This window comes from Oncorhynchus gorbuscha, linkage group LG02, assembly GCF_021184085.1.
Source record: "Oncorhynchus gorbuscha isolate QuinsamMale2020 ecotype Even-year linkage group LG02, OgorEven_v1.0, whole genome shotgun sequence".
NCBI classification, from domain to species: Eukaryota; Metazoa; Chordata; class Actinopteri; order Salmoniformes; family Salmonidae; genus Oncorhynchus; species Oncorhynchus gorbuscha.
Genome location: NC_060174.1, coordinates 100,828,544 through 100,850,605, shown reverse-complemented (window position 1 = coordinate 100,850,605; position 22,062 = coordinate 100,828,544). Strand labels below are relative to the sequence as shown.

At 45.6% G+C, this 22,062-nt stretch overlaps 1 protein-coding gene across 4 annotated transcripts in view; it reads right to left on the bottom strand.

Moving 5' to 3' along the window:
• Window positions 1-58: 58 nt before the first annotated feature.
• LOC124014264 (serine/threonine-protein phosphatase 2A 55 kDa regulatory subunit B beta isoform) overlaps window positions 59-22,062 on the bottom strand; it is a 160,860-nt gene continuing 138,856 nt past the window's right edge. For 2 of the 4 annotated variants that reach the window (XM_046329077.1, XM_046329086.1), the window contains exons 2-9: window positions 20,489-20,586; window positions 17,846-18,011; window positions 17,005-17,117; window positions 3,807-3,984; window positions 3,074-3,238; window positions 1,507-1,676; window positions 1,222-1,313; window positions 59-972 (exon numbers count right to left, since the gene is read on the bottom strand). In XM_046329077.1, coding sequence (XP_046185033.1) covers window positions 693-972; window positions 1,222-1,313; window positions 1,507-1,676; window positions 3,074-3,238; window positions 3,807-3,984; window positions 17,005-17,117; window positions 17,846-18,011; window positions 20,489-20,586 — 1,262 coding nt within the window. In that variant the 3' untranslated portion in view covers window positions 59-692. Of the gene's footprint in view, window positions 973-1,221; window positions 1,314-1,506; window positions 1,677-3,073; window positions 3,239-3,806; window positions 3,985-17,004; window positions 17,118-17,388; window positions 17,502-17,845; window positions 18,012-20,488; window positions 20,587-22,062 lie in introns of those variants that run through there. The other 2 variants (XM_046329091.1, XM_046329100.1) reach the window with 2 other exon arrangements.

Sequence of the window (22,062 nt, the reverse complement as noted above, 5' to 3'; positions counted from 1 at the left end):
GCAGTCCTGTGATATGTTAATAGTTAAATGTTTAAACTCCGGATCACTGAGCCCATAATAAAGACATGAATATTTAATGTACCTATTTTTTTTTTTTTTTTTGACATTTTGTAAAGTTATTTAAAAAATTGGAACAAAAAGCTTGCTACATTGTTTTAATCAATACTACCCGGTAACATCGCTTCCTCTGCATGTTTTAAAACCCTCATGAAGATAAATAAATAAATGAAACGGAAGGGGCAGGAGAGGTCAGAGGGCGTCAAGAGCACTCCATCTCAGTAGTGTCTAGGTATGTCATCAGGGATGCAAAGGTTATGAGTTTGTAGAGCCAGTCTCTTCAGTTCATCTCCCCAATGCAAAGCTTCTAAGGAACAAAAAAAGTATCGTCCCTGCATTTATGTGCATAACCTTAAACTACAGCAACAACTTAAGAGGGTGAACATTTTAAAATGGACAAACAAACATGTCGACAGCCATCGTTCTTCAGTGTTCTGGATGCAACAGGGCAACCCTAGATTTACAACATGGGTGCAAGTCTCTGAGATGGAGCGAAAGAAGAGAACTACAAAGCTGTCAGTGTCTCTTCACAAGTTGCAGTGCGGCCAGAGATTCCCAGCCATGCGGCCCTCTCCCAGGTGAGTGTGATCAGCCAGTCAGAGGGCGCTATGCTGGTCTGTGTTGCTCTCCATCCATTAGTTGACCTTGTCTTGGAATATGTAGAGGTTGTTGGTGGCGGCCACAGCGATGATGTTCTCGGAGGGGTGCCAGGCACTGTGCAGGATCTTCTTGCTGAAGTCCAGGCTGTCCACGCTGATCTCGTCCTTGCGTCTCTTGCCCCCTACACACACCTTCCTGGGCTTCAGGATGGCCCGGGGCTTGCTGTTCTCCCTCGATGCCTCCAGGGTCACGTCACGCTTGGTGTTGCGGTCAAACATGCGGAAGAAGTTGTTGTACGAGCCGGTCATGATCACACTGCGGAGAGAAGGGAGGGACACACACACATCAATCTCATTTATCTCAATGTGATTTTCTGGATTTTTTCCCCCCTCATTTTGTCTGTCATAGTTGAAGTGTACCTATGATTAAAATTACAGGCCTCATCTTTTTAAGTGGGAGAACTTGCACAATTGGTGGCTGACTAAATACTTTTTTGCCCCACTGTAGATGTGAACTATGAGTAGATCCAGTCCCACTGATCCTAATACAACGGCTGTGACTGACCTGTCAGACCCGTTCCAGACACACTCAAACTTGTCGAAGATGCAGTCGTTCTCATACAGGGAGCACAGCTTACTCCTCAGGTAGTCGTGGACCTGGAAGAGAAATTTTTTTATTTTCCAGAGTCGTATGTTCAGATACATGTATGGTTCTGGTAGTTTCCAATGTATCATTTCTTTGGTGCCCAGCAAGAATGTGCAGAAATCATTGAAAACTATGTGATCTATGGCGTATCAAGGTCTTGACGCTTATAGAGAAAAGTGACGAGAGAGAGTGCTAATTCTCTACCTGGTAGGTCTCCAGAGGTTTGCTCTCCATGTTGAGGTCCCACACCTTGACCGTGAGGTAGTCCCGTGTCATCAGGTAGCGCCCGCTGTGGCTGAACTTCACGTCTGAGATGGACGATATGATCTCGGAGAAGAAGGAGCGGTTACTGGGGTCCTCTGGCTCCTCGAACACTGCAGGGTAAACAGACAGAGGACCAGGCCGCGTTAACATCTGTCCCAAAAACACTGCAGGGGGAACAGACAAGAGGACCAGGCCGCGTTAACATCTGTCCCAAAAACACTGCAGGGGGAACAGACAGAGGACCAGGCCGCGTTAACATCTGTCCCAAAAACACTGCAGGGGGAACAGACAGAGGACCAGGCCGCGTTAACATCTGTCCCAAAAACACTGCAAGGGGAACAGACAGAGGACCAGGCCGCGTTAACATCTGTCCCAAAAACACTGGAGGAGCAACTCTCTCTGGCTTCCAGATTCAGTTGATTTATGGATCACTTTCACACGGCACCAGATATTGTATGCCATTGGCTGGCTCTGATAAACAACTGCTGCATATGCAAAGGGAAAAAGAGAGGAATTATGAGTCTAAATAGTTGCAGAGAACCATTTCTCAGGCCAGCAGACATTTATTCCTCAGTAATAAAGTAATTAATGGTCGTATGTTTCAATGCAAACACATTAATACATCATTATTCACTTATGGGAACTGATACTCCATGTAACTTATTTACGAGTCGATCCAAACAGGCTGATAACAGCAGCTTTTAACAGGCAATAGTTGAACACACAAATACTGCGAGCTTATGGAAGATATTAAATGCAAGACATGTGCCAATGAAGAATTATAATAAGGCTGTGTGTTTGTTCCCCGAATAAACCCGTGTCTGTCTTTGATCTGACAATGTGTTCAGCAGGGTGGAAAATGATGATTTGGGGACGGTGCCTTGACTGACCTTGAAACATCAATATCACTGTGGGTGTGTGTGTGGCTACTGGTGGGGATTTGGATGAACTCAGAGCCATGAAGGAATACAAACGGCCTCCTGTGGACTTTGATCCACCATTTAAATAGAACTAGTCCATGGAAAGATGGCAAAAACCACTGGAGGGAGAAAAAAATGGATAAAATCCCCCTTGGCCTCATTGCGCTCCCTGTTTCCCTCCATTTCCACCTCAACAATCTTCTTTTCCAATAATATCTACAGAAACAAGTCCACCTGCAGCTTAATATCAGTTCAACTAAAGATAGCAAGACATTACGTTCCCGACCACGGTGCCAGCACTCACCTGGGTCCCATCACACAAATACTCATTAGATCACTGTGAGGCAAATGACTACGTGGAACAGTAGCAATTAACAGAAGTAGACACGGGAGGCTTCAGAGCCTACGATAGACACCGTGCTTATGCTTAGGGCTAGGAGTTTTTCTGATCATGTGACCTGACCAGTACAGGGACAACTCGGGTCCAGAGGTGTTCCTAGTCAACTAAACACTCCTGGCCCTTATATAATAGAGCCTGCTGGCAATATTCAGTATATGAGTGGTTTGGGATGTGACTGACTCCTTACATTTGGAGTGGTTGTCACACAATGCTGAGGCCCTCATGTCACACAGCCGGATGGAACCCTTGCTGCTGCTGTAGACGAAGGTGTTACACTGGCTGGGTTGGAACTCTGCTGCTGTGATCACCTCCGTCAGCATCTCCATGTTAGCCGGCTTGATGTCCACGATGTCTGAGGTGTTGGGGTGAAGGAACTCCACCCACATAGAGGAGTACTGGATGTAATTCACAGCGGACGTTTGAGACTTTAAAGTAACTATTGGACAGAGAAGGAAAGGACCAATAGCAACACATTAGAAGCAAAAAAATAAGGAAATGAAAACAATAAAACAGCTTGAGATAAATGAACAGCAAAAGACAACGCTGGTCCGAGTGACTGAAATGACCGCAGGTCCCTCAGTGAGAACTCAGGAGAGCCTGGTCAGCCAGCAGCACTGTGATTGATAGAGTAACGAGGCTCAGTAAATAACAAGCTCAATATGTGCCCAGGGCCCCACAGCTCAGTCATCCAATCTGCTGTCCATAGGGCATCTCATCTGTGATCCCACAGGGAACCTCAAAGTGAAAATCAATGTTGATCGATGGGGATGTGTTCCTGTTTTAAGATGACCTCGTTGGCTTCTGGGAGGGGATGCAGATGACAGACAGAAGAAAGAAATCAAATCCAGGTTGACAACCTCTTAATATGAGCTCCTTATAGCCATCAGTCTAGCAGTCTATGTTTGTTGAGAGAAGGATACTGAAACTTCGGTTGGTGATCTCCAGGTTCCACAGGTTAATTCTCAGGTCATCTGTGGACATGTAGGTCTCGTAGTCACTGTTCACAGAGATAGAGTTGATGTGGTACGTGTGGGCATTGGAGAATACTCGCCTGGGACTGGCTTCCACCATCAGGTCCATGGGCTGCAGCACTGGTACCTGGGGGAGGGAGGGAGGGAGGGAGGGAGGGAGGGAGGGAGGGAGGGAGGGAGGGAGGGAGAGAACCAGTATTTCAGTATTGGCTGTTCATGTCTCAGGCTGAGCTCCTACAGCCATAATGAGTAGCCCCATGTTGTCACAGGGAGTAGGGGCCCTTAATGACGGCAAATCTCAGCCGGGGCCCCTACACACCCGCCACACTGTAGGGGGCCCCCACAGAGACCCAGACCCCCACTGCGCAGTGCCTTGTCTGCCACACACACACAGTTCATGGGCTCATTCCTCTACAAATGTTCCAGACTTTTCCTCGAATGCTCCTCGCAATTTAGATTAATGTAACGCCAACTCAGGGGAATAAGCAGGAGGCTTGATGCCACATGATCCTATATACGCATCAGCAAGCACAGCTAATGAAGTCACTGAAACCCTCAACAAAGAGTTGTAGTCTGTTTTGGAATACACTGGTCCTGAATATCTCTAAAACTAAGAGCATTGTATTTGGTACAAATCATTCCTTAAGTGCTAGACCTCAGCTGAATCTGGTAATGAATGGTGGCTGTTGAAGAAGATGAGGAGACTCAATGACTTGGCCTTACCTTAGACTGTCATGGTCAAAACATATAGATTCAATGGTTGTAAAGATAGGAAGATGTCTGTCCATAATAAAGAGATGCTCTGCTTTGTTGACAGCAGACTCCAAAAAGCAAGTTCTGCAGGCTCTAGTTTTGTCTCATCTTGATTATTGTCCAGTTGTGTGGTCCAGTGCTGCCCGGAAAGAACTAGTTAAGCTGCAGCTGGCCGAGAACAGAGCAGGACGTTTTGCTCTTAATTGTAATCAGAGGGCTGATATAAATACTATGCTGCCAGTCTCTCTTGGCTAAGAGTTGAGGAGAGACTGACTGCATTACTTCTTTTTATAAGAAACATTGTGTTGAAATCCCACACTTATCCCACCAGACATGCCACCAGGTTGTCTTTCATAGTCCCCAAATCCAGAACAAATTGAAGAAAAGGTACAATATTATTTAGAGCCCTTATTGCATGGAACTTCCTTCCATCTTCCTTCCATCTTCCCTCCTGTCCACCCCATGCACCCCACCCGCGCAAAGAGGGCCTCAACATGGAAGTCACACATATGCCCAGGTAGTGAGCAGGCAAACAGGCCCAACCCCCACTCTTACACTCGCCCAGGCCAATGTCATGTACCAGATGCTCAGCAGGCTCTGCTCACACATACTGGCCTGAGGCCAAACTACACGACCAACAACATTGGACACTTTATGGAACACAAAGCTCACTATATTATCTTGGAATATCCAAGGCCTGAGGTCATCTGCCTTTGGCTTAAAGAGCAGGAACCCGGACTTCACCAAAGAAATCGGTAATACAGACATTGTCATCCTGCAAGAAACCTGGTATAGAGGAGACGGACCCACTGGTTGCCCTCTAGGTTACAGAGAGCTGGTAGTCCCATCCACTAAACTACCAGGTGTGAAACAGGGAAGGGGCTCAGGGGGTATGCTAATTTGGTATAGAGCAGACCTAACTCATTAAATTAATCAAAACAGCAACATTTTATATTTGGCTAGAAATTCAAAAGGAAATTAACTTAACAGAGAAAAATGTCTTCCAGTGTGCTACCTATATCCCCCCACTAGAATCCCCATACTTTAATGAAGACAGCTTCTCCATCCTGGAGGGGGAAATCAATCATTTCCAGGCCCAGGGCGACCTAAACGCCAGAACCGGACAAGAACCTGACACCCTCAGAACACAGGGAGACAAACACCTACCTGGAGGTGACAGCATTCCCTCCCCCATATGCCCCCCTAGGCACAACTATTTTTATTTTATTATTTTATTTTACCTTTATTTAACCAGGCAAGTCAGTTAAGAACAAATTCTTATTTTCAATGACGGCATAGGAACAGTGGGTTAACTGCCTGTTCAGGGGCAGCTCGGGGTTTGAACTTGCAACCTTGCGGTTACTAGTCCAACGCTCTAACCACTAGGCTACCCTGCCGCCCCCTATAACAACAGGTCACAACTCCTGCAGCTCCTGCAGCTCTGTCGCACACTGGGTATGTACATAGTCAATGGTAGACTTCGAGGGGACTCCTCGAAGCCTAGGCAATAGTACTGTAGACTACTTTATCACTGACCTCAACCCAGAGTCTCTCAGAGCGTTCACAGTCAGCCCACTGACACCCCTATCAGACCACAGCAAAATCACAGTCTACTTGAACAGAGCAAATCTCAATCATGAGGCATCAAAGCCAAAGGAACTGAGTAACATTAAGAAATGCTATAGATGAAAGGAATGCAGTTTGGAAACCTACCAAAAAACAATTAGGTAATAACAAATTCAATCCCTTTTAGACAATTTCCTGGGTAAAACATCCACTGTAATAGTGAAGGTGTAAACTTGGCAGTAGAAAATCTTAACAGTATATTTGACCTCTCAGCTTCCCTATCAAATCTAAAAATCTCAAATAGAAAACCGAAGAAAATTAACAATAATGACAAATGGTTTGATGAAGAATGCAAAAATCTAAGAAAGAAATTGAGAAACCTGTCCAACCAAAAACATAGAGACCCGGAAAACCTGAATCTACGCCTTCACTATGGTGATTAATATAAACAATACAGAAATACACTACGGAAAAAGAAGGAACAGCATGTCAGAAATCAGCTCATTGTAATTGAAGAATCCATAGACCACTTCTGGGAAAATTGGAAAACACTAAACAAACAACAACACAAAGAATTATCTATCCAAAATGGAGATGTATGGGTAAACCACTTCTCCAATCTTTTTGGCTCTATAACAAAGCATAAAGAGCAAAAACATATACATGATCAAATACAGATCTTAGAATCAACTATTAAAGACTACCAGAACCCACTGGATTCTCCAATTACATTGAATGAGTTACAGGACAAAATAAAAACCCTCCAACCCAAAAAGGCCTGTGATGTTGATGGTATCCTCAATGAAATGATCAAATATACAGACAACAAATTCCAATTGGCTATACTAAAACTCTTTAACATCATCCTTAGCTCTGGCATCTTCCCCAATATTTGGAACCAAGGACTGATCACCCCAATCGACAAAAGTGGAGACAAATTTGACCCCAATAACTATCGTGGAATATGCGTCAACAGTAACCTTGGGAAAATGCTCGGCATTATCATTAACAGCAGACTCGTACATTTCCTCAATGAGAACAATGTACTGAGCAAATGTCAAATTGGCTTTTTACCAAATTACCGTACAACAGACCATGTATTCACCCTGCACACCCTAATTGACAACCAAACAAACCAAAACAAAGACAAAGTCTCCTCATGCTTTGTTGATTTCAAAAAAGCCTTCGACTCAATCTGGCATGAGGGTCTGCTATACAAACTGATGGAAAGTGGTGTTGGGGGTAAAACAACATTATAAAAATACAACATTATAAAAATCCCTGTACACAAACAACAAGTGTGTGGTTAAAATTGGCAAAAAACACACACATTTCTTCACACAGGGTCGTGGGGTGAGACAGGGATGCAGCTTAAGCCCCACCCTCTTCAACATATATATCAACTAATTGGCGCGGGCACTAGAAAAGTCTGCAGCACCCGGCCTCACCCTACTAGAATCCAAAGTCAAATGTCTGCTGTTGCTGATGATCTGGTGCTTCTGTCACCAACCAAGGAGGGCCTACAGCAGCACCTAGATCTTATGCACAGATTCTGTCAGACCTGGGCCCTGACAGTAAATCTCAGTAAGACCAACATAATAGTGTTCCAAAAAATGTCCAGTCACCAGGACCACAAATACAAATTCCATCTAAACACTGTTGCACTAGAGCACACAAAAAACTAAACATACCTTGGCCTAAACATCAGCGCCACAGGTAACTTCCACAAAGCTGTGAATGATCTGAGAGACAAGGCAAGAAGGGCATTCTATGCCATCAAAAGGAACATACATTTCAACATACCAATTAGGATTTGGCAAAAAATACTTGAATCAGCCATAGAGCCCACTGCCCTTTATGGTTGTGAGGTCTGGGGTCCGCTCACCAACCAAGACTTCACAAAATGGGACAAACACCAAATTGAGACTCTGCATGCAAAATTCTGCAAAAATATCCTCCGTGTACAACGTAGAACACCAAATAATGCACGCAGAGCAGAATCAGGCAGATGCCCACTAATGATCAAAATCCAGAAAAGAGACGTTAAATTCTATAACCACCTAAAAGGAAGTGTTTCCCAAACCTTCCATATCAAAGCTATCACCTACAGAGAGATGAACCTGGAGAAGAGTCCCCTAAGCAAGCTGGTCCTGGGGCTCTGTTCACAAACAAAAACACACCCCACAGAGCCCCAGGACAGCAGCACAATTAGACCCAACCAAATCATGAGAAAACAAAAAGATAATTACTTGACACATTGGAAAGAATTAACAAAAAACCAGAGCAAACTAGAATGCTATTTGGCCCTACACAGAGAGTACACAGCGGCAGAATACCTGACCACTGTGACTGACCCAAAATTAAGGAAAGCTTTGACTATGTACAGACTCAGTGAGCATAGCCTTGCTATTGAGAAAAGCCACCGTAGGCAGACATGCCTCTCAAGAGAAGACAGGCTATGTGCTCACTGCCCACAAAATGAGGTGGAAACCGAGCTGCACTTCCTAACCTCCTGCCCAATGTATGACCATATTAGAGAGACATATTTCCCACAGATTACACAGATCCACTAAGAATTCGAAAACAAATCCAATTTTGATAAACTCCCATATCTACTGGGTGAAATTCCACAGTGTACCATCACAGCAGCAAGATTTGTGACCTGTTGCCACGAGAAAAGGGAAACCAGTGAAGAACAAACACCATTGTAAATACAACCCATATTTATGCTTATTTATTTTATCTTGTGTCCTTTAACCATTTGTACATTGTTAAAACACTGTATATATAATATGACATTTGTCATGTCTTTATTGTTTTGAAACTTCTGTATGTGTAATGTTTACTGTTCATTTGTATTGTTTATTTCACTTTATATATTCACTTTATATATTATCTACCTCACTTGCTTTGGCAATGTTAACACATGTTTCCCATGCCAATAAAGCCCTTGAATTGAATTGCATTGAATTGAGAGAGAGACAGAGACAGAGGGAAGGAAGTGGAGAGAGAGAGGGAGAGAGGAGAGTGATATCTTGTGACAGAGAGGGGGAGTGGGACATGTCCACTGATATATGATATATTGTGACAGAGAGGGGGAGTGGGACATGTCCACTGATATATGATATATTGTGACAGAGAGGGGGAGTGGGACATGTCCACTGATCTATGATATATTGTGACAGAGAGGGGGAGTGGGACATGTCCACTGATCTATGATATATTGTGACAGAGAGGGGGAGGGGACATGTCCACTGATATATGATATATTGTGACATAGAGGGGGAGTGGGACATGTCCACTGATATATGATATATTGTGACAGAGAGGGGGAGTGGGACATGTCCACTGATCTATGATATATTGTGACAGAGAGGGGGAGTGGGACATGTCCACTGATATATGATATATTGTGACAGAGAGGGGGAGTGGGACATGTCCACTGATATATGATATATTGTGACAGAGAGGGGGAGTGGGACATGTCCACTGATATATGATATATTGTGACAGAGAGGGGGAGTGGGACATGTCCACTGATATATGATATATTGTGACAGAGAGGGGGAGTGGGACATGTCCACTGATATATGATATATTGTGACAGAGAGGGGGAGTGGGACATGTCCACTGATATATGATATATTGTGACAGAGAGGGGGAGTGGGACATGTCCACTGACATATGATATATTGTGACAGAGAGGGGGAGTGGGACATGTCCACTGATCTATGATATATTGTGACAGAGAGGGGAGAGTGGGACATGTCCACTGATCTATGATATATTGTGACAGAGAGGGGGAGTGGGACATGTCCACTGATATATGATATATTGTGACAGAGAGGGGAGTGGGACATGTCCACTGATATATGATATATTGTGACAGAGAGGGGGAGTGGGACATGTCCACTGATATATGATATATTGTGACAGAGAGGGGGAGTGGGACATGTCCACTGATATATGATATATTGTGACAGAGAGGGGGAGTGGGACATGTCCACTGATATATGATATATTGTGACAGAGAGGGGGAGTGGGACATGTCCACTGATATATGATATATTGTGACAGAGAGGGGGAGTGGGACATGTCCACTGATATATGATATATTGTGACAGAGAGGGGGAGTGGGACATGTCCACTGATATATGATATATTGTGACAGAGAGGGGGAGTGGGACATGTCCACTGATATATGATATATTGTGACAGAGAGGGGGAGGGGACATGTCCACTGATGTATACTGTGACAGAGAGGCGAATGCTTGGGACATGTCCACTGATCTATGATATAAACCATTGTGACAGAGGCAGGGCCCAGCCTGGGACATGTCCACTGATGATATGATATATCTGTGACAGAGAGGGGGAGTGTCTCTCAGCACCAGGGTCACAACATCACACAGAGGAGGTGGAGGAGGAGCATGCTGCAGAGACTGATATATGATATAATGTCTGTGACAGAGAAGGGGAGCTGAGGAACTGTCCACTGACAATTATATATTAGAAAGAACTGGAGTGGGAATCAATCCACTGATATATGATATATTGTGACAGAGAGGGGAGTAGGACATGTCCACTGGTTATATGATATATTGTGACAGAGAGGGGGAGGGGACATGTCCACTGATATATGATATATTCCTGTGACAGAGTGTTGGGGGTGTGGGGGGCATGTCCACTGATATATGATATATTGTGACAGAGAGTTGGGGATGTGGGACATGTCCACTGATATATGATATATTGTGACAGAGAGGGGGAGTGGGACATGTCCACTGATGTACACTCACTGCGAGGCGAATGCTTGGCTGACCATTATTGGGTATCTGTCTGATAGGGTCAAACCATCTGGGGGTCAACGTTTCCTACACACACAGTGTTGGGGGGCCCAGCCTGGCACAGGTTTCAGTGGTCAATGTGATTATCAGATATGAGTCTGCTAGCATGATGAGTGTCTCTCAGCACCAGGGTCACAACATCACACAGCGGAGGTGGAGGAGGAGCATGCTGCAGAGACTGCTGAGGTCATTAACTCATACCTCAATGTCTGTTCGTCAGATGAAGCAGCCAGCGCTGAGAGGAACTGCTTCCATCTACAATTATTACTCATTAGAAAGAACTGGACGTGAATCAATCCAAGCGGGTAATATGTTCACCTGAGATAGGGGGTAGGAGAGGTTTCATGGTCAAGCTCAGCGTGGGGGGGGGGCAGGTTTCCTAGTGGTCAGAGTGTTGGGGGTGTGGTGTGGGGGGCAGGTTTCCTAGTGGTCAGAGTGTTGGGGGTGGGGGGGGTGGCAGGTTTCCTAGTGGTCAGAGTGTTGGGGGGGGGGGGTCAGGTTTCCTAGTGGTCAGAGCGTTGGGGGTGTGGGGGGGGGGCAGGTTTCCTAGTGGTCAGAGCGTTGGGGGTGTGGGGGGCAGGTTTCCTAGTGGTCAGAGCGTTGGGGGTGGGGGGGGGGGCAGGTTTCCTAGTGGTCAGAGCGTTGGGGGTGTGGGGGGGGCAGGTTTCCTAGTGGTCAGAGCGTTGGGGGTGTGGGGGGGGGGCAGGTTTCCTAGTGGTCAGAGCGTTGGGGGTGTGGGGGGGGCAGGTTTCCTAGTGGTCAGAGCGTTGGGGGTGTGGGGGGGGGGTTTCAGGTTTCTAGTGGTCAGAGCGTTGGGGGTGTGGGGGGGTGGGGCAGGTTTCCTAGTGGTCAGAGCGTTGGGGGTGTGGGGGGGGGGGCAGGTTTCCTAATGGTCAGAGTGTTGGGGGTGTGGGGGGTCAGGTTTCCTAGTGGTCAGAGCGTTGGGGGTGTGGGGGGTGGGGCAGGTTTCCTAATGGTCAGAGTGTTGGGGGTGTGGGGGGGGTCAGGTTTCCTAGTGGTCAGAGCGTTGGGGGTGTGAGAGGGGTGGGGCAGGTTTCCTAATGGTCAGAGCGTTGGGGGTGTGGGGCAGGTTTCCTAGTGGTCAGAGCATTGGGGGTGTGGGGGGGGGGGCAGGTTTCCTAGTGGTCAGAGCGTTGGGCCACTAACCAAAAGGTTGCTGGATCAAATCCCCGACATGACTAGATGAAAATCTGTCGTTCTGTGCAAGACAGTTAACCCACTGTTCCCCAGGTGCCGAAAATATGGATGTCGATTAAGGAAGCCCACCACATCTCTCTGATTCAGAGGGGTTGGGTTAAATGTGGAAGACACATTTCAGTTGAATATATTCAGTTGTACAACTGATTAGGTATCCCCCTTTCCCTCAACCCAAATTGATAGTAAATCCTCCTTCAAGTGTACCGTCTCACCCTAAACCCACAGTGGTTCTGAGGAAGAGGATTCACTGTGGACATTTTCAATAACATTGATCCCGTATTGGGGTCACTTAGGGTTAAGTGTAGTCAGTAAGGTCCCCTGCAGGCCAGGGAAATGGGACAGACTGACAGTGAATTCTGCATCCTCTCTGAATGGTGACATCATGTTTTCTCTCATAATGACTGACAGCCAGGAGTCCCAATCATCTGTGAACCTGGGAGTCTCTAACTGAGCAGACCTAGAACACTGTCCCTCCCTCCCACCAGCTTGTTCCCATTCCATTATGTTTCACAATCCCATCTCTCTCTCAGGCATCATGTGATTCCTATTGATTTCCAAAGGCTGTGTTGTGTAAGGGTCAATTTGGGTCCAGAGTGGAAAATAAGAGCATGAAGAGATAAGGATGATTGGGGCGAGCCAGGGGTCCAAATATTGATATAGTTTCTGCACAGCTCACTTTTCTAAATCAATCTTATATTTACTGAGGACTGAGCTCTTGAACAAAGGAAAATGTGTCAATTTCACTATCTTTTTGTAATCTATAAGAGAGTGGTGAAGAAAAGGAAGAGGATGTTTGTTCTGGGTTGTTCTTTCACGTATCACAAGGATGATGAAAATGTGTATTTTGGGGTGTATAAAGAACAGAAAACAATAACCTGTATGGTATCACGGTCTTATCATCTCATAGCTGCCGTTGGAGCTGATATGAACATGTGACTAACATCCGGCTGTCTGTGTTTCCATGGAGACGGGGCTGATATTTCATTAGGGCTGAAAACACATATCTCACTGTATATATCTATATTTTTTTTTTAAATGTTTTTTTTCTAAATAAGCTTTGTTGTACAATTTAAAGTTAAAATATACAGCATTTAAAACAGTCAGCAATAACCTAATGAATTCAGAGTTTGTGTAATTACCTAGGCTGAATATGAGCCTTACACAACCATAAAACCCACTAATCATTTCATTATTCTATTAAAAATAGTTTAACCTGCTGTTTTTGCAATAATCACTGATCTGGCTTTCAGGTCGCTCTATAAAAATGCCCTTTTTGTTAGAAATATAACTAGAACCATGAATAATCACTGATAATGTAGCAGGCATTATAGAAAATCAACACTGGTCTCACAAACAATCTCTCATGCACAAGCCCACGTGCTAGTGAGTAGTTAACTCATTTATTTATTACAAGTTTAGCCAATTTGGATAATAATTTCACAAGCTGTGAATTCAGTTAACAAGGCAAGTTGTTATGGATACACCCTTCTGTCCGTCTCTGTTTGAACAGCATGTTGGCCTGTCCACGTTGTTCAGATGTTGGAATCAATTGGCCTACCTCAGAATGAGAACGAGTTGCCAATTCCTTATATAATTGGTTTATGCTTATTGCACATTTATAAAACACACACTAAACTAGAGGTTGACCGATTAATCAGAATGGACGATTAATTAGGGCCGATTTCACGTTTTCATAACAATCGGAAATCTGTATTTTTGGGCGCCGCTTTTGCCGTTTTTTTTTTTTTACACCTTTATTGAATCTTTATTTAATTAGGCAAGTCAGTTAAGAACACATTCTTATTGTCAATGACAGCCTAGGAACGGTGGGTTAACTGCCTCGTTCAGAGGCAGAACAACAGATTTTTACCTTGTCAGCTCTGGGATTCAATCTTGCAACCTTTCAGTTAACTAGTCCAACGCTCTAACCACCTGCCTCACGAGGAGCCTGCCTGTTACGTGAATGCAGTAAGAAGCCAAGGTAAGTTGCTAGCTAGCATTAAACTTATCTTATAAAACACACTCAATAAATCAATCATAATCACTAGTTAACTACACAAGGTTGATGATATTACTAGTTTATCTAGCGTGTCCTGCGTTGCATATAATCGATGCGGTGCGCATTTTCAAAAAAGGACAGTCGTTGCATCAACATGTACCTAACCATAAACATCAATGTAGTAGAAGTATATATTTTTAAACCTGCATATTTAGCTAAAAGAAATCCAGGTTAGCAGGCAATATTAACCAGGTGAAATTGTGTCACTTCTCTTGGGTTCATTGCATGCAGAGTCAGGGTATATGTGATAATAATAAACATTTTGTTTTCGAAATTATAGTTTCCGGATTCGACCATATTAATGACCAAAGGCTCGTATTTCTGTGTGTTATTATGTTATAATTAAGTCTATGATTTGATATTTGATAGAACAGTCTCACTGAGCGATGGTAGGCACCAGCAGGCGTGTAAACATTCATTCAAACAGCACTTTCGTGCAATTTGCCAGCAGCTCTTCCCTGTGCTTCAAGCATTGCGTTGTTTATGACTTCAAGCCTATCAATTCCCGAGATTAGGCTGGTGTAACCGATGTGAAATGGCTAGGTAGTTAGCGGGGTGTGCTCTAATAGCGTTTCAAACGTCACTCGCACTGAGACTTGGAGTGGTTGTTCCCCTTGCTCTGCATGGGTAATGCTGCTTCGAGGGTGGCTGTTGTCGTTGTGTTCCTCGTCGAGCCCAGGTATGGGCGAGGAGAGGGACGGAAGCTATACTGTTACACTGGCAATACTAAAGTGCCTATAAGAACATCCAATAGTCAAAGATATATGGAATACAAATGGTATAGAGGGAAATAGTCCTATAATTCCTATAATAACTACAACCTAAAACTTCTTACCTTGGAATATTGAAGTCTCATGTTAAAAGGAACCACCAGCTTTCATATGTTCTCATGTTCTGAGCAAGGAACTTAAACGTTAGCTTTCTTACATGGCACATATTGCACTTTTACTTTCTTCTCCAACATTTAGTTTTTGTATTATTTTCAAACCAAATTGAACATGTTTCATTATTTATTTGAGGCTAAATCAATTTCTATTGATGTATTATATTACGCACACACCTGCTCCCCATCATTACGCACACACCTGCTCCCCATCATTACGCACACCTGCTCCCCATCATTACGCACACACCTGCTCCCCATCATTACGCACACACCTGGTCCCCATCATTACGCACACCTGGTTCCCATCATTACACACACCTGGTCCCCATTATTACACACACCTGGTCCCCAGAATCACGCACACCTGGTCCCCATCATTACGCACACCTGGTTCCCATCATTACACACACCTGGTCCCCATTATTACACACACCTGGTCCCCAGAATCACGCACACCTGGTCCCCATCATTATGCACACCTGGACCTCATCATTATGCACACCTGGTCCCCATCATTACGCACATCTGGTCCCCATCATTACGCACACCTGGTCCCCATCATTATGCACACCTGGTCCCCATCATTACGCACACCTGCTCCCCATCATTATGCACACCTGCTCCCCATCATTACGCACACCTGGTCCCCATCATTACGCACACACCTGGTCCCCATCATTACGCACACCTGGACCTCATCATCACCCCGATTACTCTCCCTTTACTTAGCCCTCAGTAGCCTCAGTCATTAGACAGTATTGGTTTTATTTACGTTCTGTACGCTTCTCCTGTTTTGTTTATCTTCATGCTTCTTACTATTAAACTAACCTTCTGCACCTGCTTCCTGACTACAATTGGTACATCCGTTTTAGTAGTGTCTGCTCTGCTCTAAATGTGAGGAGTTGAAACATAAACAGGGTATGGTTTGAAAGGTTAACTTCTCTAGTACAGTATAATAATGTCTCCATGTGTTTTGGTGTCCATATGACCCATTCTGTCGGACCAAACCTCAAATGCAAATAGTGAGTTGAAACCCTTTGTCAGAGAGGAAAAAGTGATCACTGATCTTTGTTGTTGTGAGTGGTAGGGGGAGGGGCTTGGGAGAATGACGCAAAGCCGGAGGTTTCATTCTCACAAAAATCTGTCCAAAATAAGCCCAATGCATTTCTATGCTCTTATTTTGAACCTACGCTTGTCGCCTGCCTCCCCGCCTTTGGCACAACGACTCCCATTGTTAGGGCGGAGACATTAGCATCATCATTATATACACATCTCTGGTGTAAATAGGAAGGTGCATAGCACAGAAGGAGCGAATGAGACGAAACCAAAAAACCAATGAGAACAAGAGGACGCTCATAAAAACGAAAAATACAAAAAACCTTCATTCTGCAAACATATATTTGAATTAATCAAATGTATTTGATATGTTGCCCAGCCCTATATTTGACCCCATGCTGACCCCTGGGTACAAGCTGGTGTAGACAGATGGGTCACCCCAGGACCTGGCTAATGTGTGGTCAGCAGCATGGGTGCCTGGTGTCACACCCCCATCTAAGAACCGGACAATCCCCTCCCCACCCCCACACTGACAGACACGTGCATTTGGCAAGATCTGAAACCAGGCCGGTTTCTTGAATCTCTCGGTGGCACTGGGAGAGATGGAGGCTTAGGCTGCCATGGGGAGCGATAATGTCACAGCTTGCCAGAGGAAGGAAAACAGACGCATTCAAATTCTGTATGTAGCACTGCAAATGTGGGCACAGAGATGACCGGGCAGGCTGTGGTGACACTGTAGTGGGGGAAGGGTTGGCATCTTACCCGCAGGGCGGTGATGGTGGTGGGGTCTCGGATCCTCCCTTCCTCGTCCTTCAGGTTGTAGCCCTCAGGTCTCTTGTCCCGCTCACTGACCTTCCACAGCTTCACTGTTTTATCTGCAGGGAGGAGAGGAGGAGGAAGAGGAGGAAGGAGGTTGAGGAGAAGGAGGGGAGGGGGGGGTGGAGGAGGGGAGAGAGGGATGAGTAACAGCAGGCTTGGGATTGGCTAAAGGAAAGGTGTGATGCCCTGGCTGGCTGGCTGGCCATCTGTACTAAGGAGAGGAGGGGGACTCAGTAGTCTGCTGTGCTGCTACAGTATTGGAAGCAGGCCACTGCTGAGGTTTGGCATGACATAAATAGATAAGAAATATATCAGCCTCCAATTAACCTGATCAAAGTTCCTGATGCCAGCCTAGCTTGTTCCACTGATGTCCAGGAGTCAGTGTGCTGATTCAAGTTCCCCGTCTAATACATTGACTGAAAGGCGAATGAAAAGGTACGGCAGTATTGTAAAGGTCACTTCCTGTCTCTGGTGGCACTTAACTCAACATAAAACAGCTGCTTGGCTAACATCAATGGGCCTTACAATACAATAAATAAAGTAATGGCGGTATTGGAACCATTAACAAACATTAACATCGACTGGTCTAGTGAGCAGTTTGATATGCTGATGTCACTAGAACAAACAGGAGTAGAAGGTGCGCCACCAACGTGCAACCAAAATATAGTGTGAGCATTTTAGAACGAATAGGCACGACTCTGCTCACATAACGCCTGTTCCTTCCTAGATTTCACTAGGACTAGCAGTGTGGCTTGCCATTGGTGGAGAGGAGGAAGTGGCTCACCATTGGTGGAGAGGAGGAAGTAGGCAGCGTTCTGTTGAGGCAGCCATCGTATCTTGTTGATCTTCTCCTCGATCTCCAGGCTCTTCAGGTAGTCAAACTCAGGCTCGTGGCTCTGGAAGGTGCTGTAAACATTATACTCCCCTCTCCTGTGGGGCTGGTTCTTACTCTGAAACAACAAGTATGTTTGAGTTTGTGGAAGATGTTCTGCTATTATGACATGCCCTGCATGACCTAGTCACTACCCACTTTATGTTTGTAAAAACAATGCACATCCAATCCATTATTACTACAACTTGTTATGTTTTACTATTTCATTGTTAGTATTGTTATTGACTAATGTACTGCATTGTTGAGGGAGCTGGTACGTTTTGTTGTACATTTTATACCTGCTGTAAACTGTATGTGACTAATACAATTTGATTCGATTTATTTGATAGGCCAGAGTTTCAGCATGAGGATACAGAGAGTGGGGATCGTCCTATTTGCAATGAATAGGCAACATTTAGGAAACAGCAACCCAAGACTTGCACAGCAGCAAATGTGTCGATGGCCTAGTTTCTGCTTTCTATATCAAGTATACATACAGGAGGGGGCTGTCAAAACCCCCAGGAACCAACAAAGCATGAGGACTGTGGTACGTGGACCAGTCACCAAAATCTGGCTCCGGTATCGTACGAGGTGACATAACCGCTGACATAGTGCAGCCATTTTGCCTCCACGTGGTAGAAATTCAAGAACTCAGGCAAAAGCGGGTTAAATATATTGTAAGGTTGTCAAGATGTGTAGTCAGGGTGGCAGAGATAGCTCAATGGAAACCCAGCAACCTAGCTTCGGCTCAGCCAACACGGCAGGTCAGGTCTCACCTCAGGAAGCTTCAGAATCAATATTGCCAAATCAGATGACCAAACGGGGGGGGGGGGGGGGGGGTATTAATGGAAACAGATGTGCCTTCTGCAGGGATAAAGACAGGGGAAGGGGGAAAGGAGGGGGAGACGAGAGACGAGAGCGCCTCTGGTGTGGGGATTAGTAGTGTGGAGCGCTTTGAAATCAGCCGGAAAGCAAAAGAAGGGAAAGGAGGAAGAGGAAGAAAGTGGGATTCAGTCAGTCAGTCAGTCCCTGAAAGGGGGATTCAGCCAGTCAGTCCCCGTAAGGGGATTCAGCCAGTCAGTCCCTGACAGGGGGATTCTGTCAGTCAGTCCCTGAAAGGGGGATTCAGTCAGTCAGTCAGTCCCTGGAAGGGGGATTTAGTCAGTCAGTCCCTGAAAGGGGGATTCAGTCAGCCAGTCAGTCCCTGGAAGGGGGATTCAGTCAGTCAGTCCCTGACAGGGGGATTCAGTCAGTCAGTCAGTCCCTGACAGGGGGATTCAGTCAGTCAGTCAGTCCCTGACAGGGGGATTCAGTCAGTCAGTCAGTCCCTGACAGGGGGATTCAGTCAGTCAGTCCCTGACAGGGGGATTCGGTCAGTCAGTCCCTGACAGGGGGATTCAGTCAGTCAGTCCCTGACATTCATATTTTCACCACAGTGAGACAGAAGATTCAGACACTGTCTAGTCCTTCCATCCAGCTTCCACAGGAAATGCTATAGGCCTCGCAGAATCAACTGTAATCTCTCCATAATACCTCCTACCTCCTACCACCACTAGCTCTCCAGGAACAGGGTTGGAGTGAAAACCTACAGGAGGGTAGCTCTCCAGGAACAGGGTTGGAGTGAAAACCTACAGGAAGGTAGCTCTCCAGGAACAGGGTTGGAGTGAAAACCTACAGGAAGGTAGCTCTCCAGGAACAGGGTTGGAGTGAAAATCTACAGGATGGTAGCTCTCCAGGAACAGGGTTGGAGTGAAAACCTACAGGAGGGTAGCTATCCAGGAACAGGGTTGGAGTGAAAACCTACAGGAGGGTAGCTCTCCAGGAACAGGGTTGGAGTGAAAACCTACAGGAGGGTAGCTCTCCAGGAACAGGGTTGGAGTGAAAACCTACAGGAGGGTAGCTCTCCAGGAACAGGGTTGGAGTGAAAACCTACAGGATGGTAGCTCTCCAGGAACAGGGTTGGAGTGAAAACCTACAGGAGGGTAACTCTCCAGGAACAGGGTTGGAGTGAAAACCTACAGGAAGGTAGCTCTCCAGGAACAGGGTTGGAGTGAAAACCTACAGGAGGGTAGCTCTCCAGGAACAGGGTTGGAGTGAAAACCTACAGGAGGGTAGCTCTCCAGGAACAGGGTTGGAGTGAAAACCTACAGGAGGGTAGCTCTCCAGGAACAGGGTTGGAGTGAAAACCTACAGGAGGGTAGCTCTCCAGGAACAGGGTTGGAGTGAAAACCTACAGGAGGGTAGCTCTCCAGGAACAGGGTTGGAGTGAAAACCTACAGGATGGTAGCTCTCCAGGAACAGGGTTGGAGTGAAAACCTACAGGATGGTAGATCTCCAGGAACAGGGTTGGAGTGAAAACCTACAGGAGGGTAGCTCTCCAGGAACAGGGTTGGAGTGAAAACCTACAGGAGGGTAGCTCTCCAGGAACAGGGTTGGAGTGAAAACCTACAGGAGGGTAGCTCTCCAGGAACAGGGTTGGAGACCGCTGAGTTAGTGACTCAATGAAAAACAGGATGTGATGTGACATGATGACTACGGAGTCTTGGCTGGTCTTACCTCCTGTTCTCTCTGAAACACCACTACTCTCCCTCCCTTGTCCCCGGTCGCCAGCAGCTCTCCAGTCGGGTTGAATTCCACCGTGGATATGATGTCAGCTGGAACAGAAAACACCACGTTACCTCACTGAAATACACAATACGACAGTAAAGTACATTACCAACCTACTATATGCCTGAAAGAGTCATGTTCTGTTTCCTTCATCTCATTGACAACCGTGAAATCTACTTTCAAAACCCAACTACAGTGCCTTGCGAAAGTATTCGGCCCCCTTGAACTTTGCGACCTTTTGCCACATTTCAGGCTTCAAACATAAAGATATAAAACTGTATTTTTTTGTGAAGAATCAACAACAAGTGGGACACAATCATGAAGTGGAACGACATTTATTGGATATTGCAAACTTTTTTAACAAATCAAAAACTGAAAAATTGGGCGTGCAAAATTATTCAGCCCCCTTAAGTTAATACTTTGTAGCGCCACCTTTTGCTGCTGCTAGCCTACCTCAGGGCTGATGACAGGCCTGGACCAGCACTACAACAACCTGCAGTCTTCACAATACAGTCTTCACCCTCTCGCACCCCGCTCACCAACCCATTCATATGCAAAACCCTCCCACACATCTCCCAGACACACATCAGATCTCTACAACAACACGGAATGGTGAACATGGAGAATTATACACAGAGATAGCCTGCTGCTTCCCCCTGTGGCAGGCAAGCGTTCACAATAGGTTGCCGCAACTCAATCGCATGAGATCAGATACAAATGACATCTTTGCTTCCATACGGCGCACACTCAGGGGCACTTCATTCTGTGGTTGACAGTGAAATTTCATGACAAAGGAGCCACCCCACACTCCCTCTCTCTCTCTCTCTACAATATTAAAGATGATAGATAAACGCTATACACATGTTCATATATAGGCATGGAAGATAGAGTCATTCTTTACAGACCCCAACAGAGTGGCCAGGCAGAACTATTATTATTATCTGCGAGAAACATACTAGACTTCAGAGAATCCACTAAGACAACACTAACAGACATATGTGTGTGTGTGGGACACAAACGTCTCAATTAACCCATCACTATTTCAGGGCCTTAGAGAAATGGCAAAGGAAGCTGCTATTTTTGGCTGTCTTGCTTTGTGATGAGGACTATCTAAACCACGCAGCCACAGAGGAAAGTAGAGGACTATCTAAACCCACAGAGGAAAGTAGAGGACAATCTAAACCACAGAGCCACAGAGGAAAGTAGAGGACTATCTAAACCACACAGCCACAGAGGAAAGTAGAGGACTATCTAAACCACACAGCCACAGAGGAAAGTAGAGGACAATCTAAACCACACAGCCACAGAGGAAAGTAGAGGACTATCTAAACCACGCAGCCACAGAGGAAAGTAGAGGACTATCTAAACCACAGAGGAAAGTAGAGGACTATCTAAACCACAGAGGAAAGTAGAGGACTATCTAAACCACGCAGCCACAGAGGAAAGTAGAGGACTATCTAAACCACGCAGCCACAGAGGAAAGTAGAGGACTATCTAAACCACGCAGCCACAGAAGAAAGTAG